Source organism: Lathyrus oleraceus, chromosome 1, assembly GCF_024323335.1.
Source record: "Lathyrus oleraceus cultivar Zhongwan6 chromosome 1, CAAS_Psat_ZW6_1.0, whole genome shotgun sequence".
Lineage (NCBI taxonomy): Eukaryota > Viridiplantae > Streptophyta > Magnoliopsida > Fabales > Fabaceae > Lathyrus > Lathyrus oleraceus.
The window spans coordinates 335,067,111-335,072,468 of record NC_066579.1 but is presented as its reverse complement, the minus strand read 5'-3'; the positions used below and the strand labels follow the sequence as shown (position 1 = coordinate 335,072,468).

The following is a 5,358-nucleotide window of genomic DNA, read 5'->3' as shown; positions in this document are numbered from 1 at the left end:
TTATATTTTTTTAATGAATAAAAAAAACTTATTTTCAATTTTTTAAAAATATTTTTTATTTTATGGAATACAAAATATTTTTTTTACATATTTTTTTCAATATAAAAACTTTCAGAATACAAAAAAAACTATATCTTTTTTTTTTCAATAAAATCCTTTTAATTTTTTCATAATTACAAATAGTTTTTATTATTTTATTTTTGATTTTCAATAAAATCCTTTTATAATTTTTAATTTTTTCACTCTCAATAGTTATTCTTCTTTTTATAAAAAAACTTGTTTATGAAAGAAAATTGGTTATGAACCAGTTTTAAACAGAATTAGAATTGTTTGACTTAAATGGTTCAGTTCATTAACCATTTAAGTGGTTCAATTTTTTTATGGTGCAATACAATTCAGTTTAGTAATATAGTTTGGTTAACCATATTTTTGCACACCCCAAATGGTATTGCATATGTCAATTAAATATTATTATTTTACTTTTATTTCATTATATCATTGTTTTTAAAAAAATGCACCCCTTAAAAAGTCATATTTCACAAAAGAAAAGACTAAATAAGACTAAATTTTCTGATTTAATATCTCATATTTTTATTGAAACACATTGTCATACGAAATTTTACCTTTATTATTGATATATTTTGCTTTTAAAAAAATCATTCGCATATGGAAATAAAAAATTTAGAGTAATGTTTCTAAAAATTTTAAAAATTGCAAAATATATATTTGTATCTAGAAATTCAAAACTTTAAAAATAATAGAAATTTTTTATCAGATCTTTTTTTTTAACTATTTCAAATGATATTTTCTTAAAAAAAACTATTTCAAATAATATTTAAATGCCATTTTTTTGAGATTTTACAAAATCAAATTCTTACCACCTAATCAATATATATGATAAAAATAAATATAAAACAAAAACCTTAAATTAATAAATCTAGAAGCACAAAATATATCAGATTCATTTAATAAAATAATATCTTTGACTGCAAAAACTTTTTTTAATTCTATTCCAGTCAAAATATTTCAATAGTTATCTGAACTTTCAAGAGTTTTTCTTGAGTGCTATAAAAAGGGAAGAATATGTGTTATCCAAAGAGAGAGAGAAAATATTAGAAAACTAGAGAGTTTCACAGTTAGTACAAAGAGAAATATATTGTTGATATCATGGAATTGGAATATCAGTGGCTGAAAAAGCTATGGTGGACAGTAGGGTTGATAGTGATAAGCAGTGTTATAGTATTGGTGGAGAAAGTGTTCTTGAAGCCAAGAAGGATTAGAACCATGCTTGAAAAACAAGGTATCAAAGGACCAAAGCCTTCTTTTCCATTCGGCAATGTTACTGAGATGCAACAGATTCGTCCTCAACCTTCTGCATCTGGTGATTCCACTGAAGATTGGGTTAATTCTTTGTTTCCATATTTTCAGACATGGAAACAACAATATGGTATCTCAAATTTTCATTCATCTACTCTTTTTATATTCTAATTTTTATGTTAAATAATTTTATAGCTGAAATTTTACCTAAGTAAGCTGACGGATTTGAACCCACGTCTCACGTTTGAAGATTACAATTTCAAGATTTGATTTAAATATAAGGGTTTATATCTGTTTATATTTATCTAATTCTCCCCATTGTTCCTAAAAAATTAAAATAAAATATTCTTTACTTTTTTATATGTCTTTTTTTTTAATATTTTGAATTTGATAAAAACTTCATATTCTTTTTAATACATTTTTATTAGTGTAAAACGTTGTCTTAATTTATTAATTTAATTTTTAAATAATACTTACAATTAAACTTGTTGTTATTGGTGGTGGTACAAAAATTAATTAAAGTATTGAATATTCAATGTGGTATAATATTATTTGAATAGTTAATATATTTAGGATTTAATTGAAATACACTGGCAGTGTAAATGAATTTTATACCGTCAGTTAATCCTAGACGTTGGATATTAAAATAAATTTAATTTTTATTTTAAAAATCTATAAAGTAATGTTACGGGTGATGGTGATGAATCGACCGTGTATATTTTTTTATATTGACCGTGTATAGTAATTAATCTCATATATTTATATTATATTATATAAATCAAATAAATTGACTATTCAATAAATTTTTAAAAAATATCTTATATAATTACTAATATTTAATTTTCTTATATTTTCATATTTTAATTTTTTTTATAAATATTTTTTATAGTTTAAATAAAATATTTATCAAAAATAGGGAAATCCATCTTTGAGATGGAACAATATAACCTAAATAAATAAATAAATTCAAAATTTGTAAGTATTTTTTAATTGAATATAATCTTAAATATTTTTTTGCACAACTCAAATCTTTTTAAATAAAAAATTAAAATGATTTAATATTATTAAAAAAAACACATATTTATTTTAGATATTTAAATAGGTGATTTTCTTTTAGTTATTTGTTTTTGTTTCTCTTACAAAGCCATGTTGTTTTGGTGAACTAATATGATATTCAGGCTCATTGTTTACCTACTCCACTGGAATCAAGCAACATTTGTATATTGAGAGTGGTAAAGTGATCAGAGATTTGAGTGTGCATATGTCCCCTGATCTTGGTAGGGTTGAGTATCTAAACAAAGCATTATTGCCAATGCTTGGAGATGGTATTCTTAGAGCCAATGGAAAATCATGGATCTTCCAAAGAAATCTTATTATTACTGAATTATTCATGAGCAAAGTTAAGGTTAGTATATGCTACCTTACTTTCTTCCTTACTCTTTCTCTCGTATTTTTTATAAAATAAATTACCTTAGTTTATAATGATTATTGTCCATTTGTTTGAATAGTTTGGTTACATTATTTTATTCAATCAATATGTTTGTTTATTTTATGTAGACTATGCTAGGTCACATGGAAGGTTCTACGCTAGAAATTGTTCAAAAATGGGAAAGGCTAATAGATGAAAGTAAAGACAAGGTTGTAGAAATAGTGATTGAAAATGACCTCAAGGTTCTTTCAGAGAATATTATATCCAAAGCATGTTTTGGCAGTGATTATACACAAGGAAAATATATTTTTGAAAAATTAGCAGGGATGCAAAACAAGCTTTCAAAGACTAGTACTCTTTTGGGATATCTAAACCTAAGGTAATTTAATTATTTCATAAATAAGTCTTAACAGTTACGATATAAAATTGATTATTTGAAGAAATGAATAAATTAAATTTGATCAGAAGTGTCTGTGTCGGTTGGTTTCGAAGAGACACTTCTGATATGTGTTTATTAAGTTGATTAATCAATGTTTGTATATGATGTTTATCGCAGTTTTCTCCCTTCTAAGGAAAGCAGAGAGATATGGAAGCTGAAGAAAGAGGTTGATGTGTTGATAATGAATATCATAAATGCTCGCGAAAAGCAAAACCAAGAGAACAACAATGGTGAGAGACAAAATGATCTGTTACAGAAAATTATAGAAGGTGTTGCTAAGGAGAAACTCTTGAATGTTAGCGGACAAGGAACTTTGAAACGTGGCCATGACATGAACCAGTTGATTATAGATATCTGCAAAAGTATCTACTTTGCTGGCTCTGAATCAACTGCTCTTTCAGTTGTTTGGGCTTTGTATCTCCTTGCAGTTTATCCTGAATGGCAAAAACGTATTCGAGATGAGATTTCGGAAGTCTTTGGTGATGATTCGCCTCCTTCATTTACCGACATGAGCAAACTTCAAAAGATGAAAACGGTTAGTGTACTTTGAGATTATAAGGCTAAACTCTTACCATTACGCTAACACTTTGATGTGTTTACTTTGTAGCTAACAACTGTGGTTCTAGAGAGTATGCGTTTGTACGGGCCTGCAGTGACGAACTCGAGGGAGACTTTTGCTGATTTGAAGATAGGAGATTTAGTGCTGCCTAAAGGATTGTACCTTTGGATGTTTGTTCCATCGCTGCACCGCGACGTTGATAATTGGGGACCCGATGCACTTGAATTCAAGCCAGAAAGATTTGCTAATGGTGTTTCAGGAGCTTGTAAGTATACACAAGCTTACCTGCCATTCGGATATGGGAGTCGGTTCTGCTTAGGCCAAAACTTCACCCTGACGGAGATTAAGATCGTGATTGGGCTTATGGTCCACAATTTCGACCTTAAACTTTCGCCTAATTATGTCCATTGCCCTGCGTCGAATTTGTTGTTGGTGCCAAAGTATGGTATGAAGCTTCTTGTTAGCAAGCGTAATGCTGGAAAATGATGAGCGTGGTTTGTGTTGTTTTAAATAATTATGATCATTCAAGACATAGTTCTTGGGGTGACAAACTTTGCTGGTTTTGATTGATGTCAATAATACATCCTGGAGTATGAATAATACTTCTCATGGTTTTCATTCTCCAATTGAGTTTAATTTTCACATATGGTTACCGTTATTATTTATGATTTCTGTATTACACAATTACATGTGATGGGGGGTAAAGACAAGTCTCTGTCCATTATGGGTTACAATCTCTAATTTTCATATCATGATACAAGGCAACACACTTTACTTACTAGTGTATTTGTTGCTCATTACGAGTGCATACTTGATTCTCGATGCACCTTGGCTAAAACTTTCGACCCTCATTAATAGTGCTTTGTACATGAAAATTCTATGTCAAGGATTCATTGCTCTATATGGCAAGAAGCATATAGGACCTAATAAGGTACTATTTCATCACATCAAAAGGCTACAAAATAATTATTTTATTGTTTAGTTTTTTTCACGAACTTTAGAGTCTTGAACTCTATTACAATCAAATACAACTTTCTTATCGATGGAAGAAGTACATTGAACTTAGAATTAAATCAAATCGAATTGAATCATATTATAAGTAATTCGGTTTGATTCTGTAAAACTAATTTATATTTTCAAAACTAATTTATATTTGGATCATTTTGATTTAAAACTGGTTCTTATTAAAAATTGATTTTTTCTCTGATCCAATTTTAAAATTGGTTTATCAAAACCATTTATATCAAATATTTGATGGCAAAGTTGCATGACTCTGTCTAATAATTTAATTTTATTATCTTTTAGATATGTAAGGACTATTTTAATTACTTTTAACAATGTTCTCTCTTAACTGTTTATTAAAACGAAATAAAATGAAAAATGTTCAGAATTAAGCCTTCATATCCTCCAAAGTTTATATATATATATATATATATATATATATATATATATATATATATATATATATATATATATATATATATATATATATATATATATATATATATTAAATAAAATACACTAAAGTGTTACCAAATCAGTACCATGTTGATATATTTCTGTATTATTTTAGTGTATATTAGCTTAAATTCTAATTTAATAAGTATTGTGAGT

At 27.0% G+C, this 5,358-nt stretch overlaps 1 protein-coding gene across 1 annotated transcript; it reads left to right on the top strand.

Moving 5' to 3' along the window:
- The first annotated feature begins 1,077 nt into the window (after window positions 1–1,077).
- LOC127134422 (cytochrome P450 714A1) lies at window positions 1,078–4,365 on the top strand. The gene is made up of 5 exons (XM_051061802.1): window positions 1,078–1,447; window positions 2,496–2,722; window positions 2,875–3,125; window positions 3,303–3,720; window positions 3,793–4,365. The coding sequence occupies exons 1-5, from the start codon at window positions 1,168–1,170 to the stop codon at window positions 4,228–4,230; spliced, it is 1,614 nt and encodes a 537-aa protein (XP_050917759.1). The 5' UTR covers window positions 1,078–1,167; the 3' UTR covers window positions 4,231–4,365.
- Window positions 4,366–5,358: the final 993 nt, after the last annotated feature.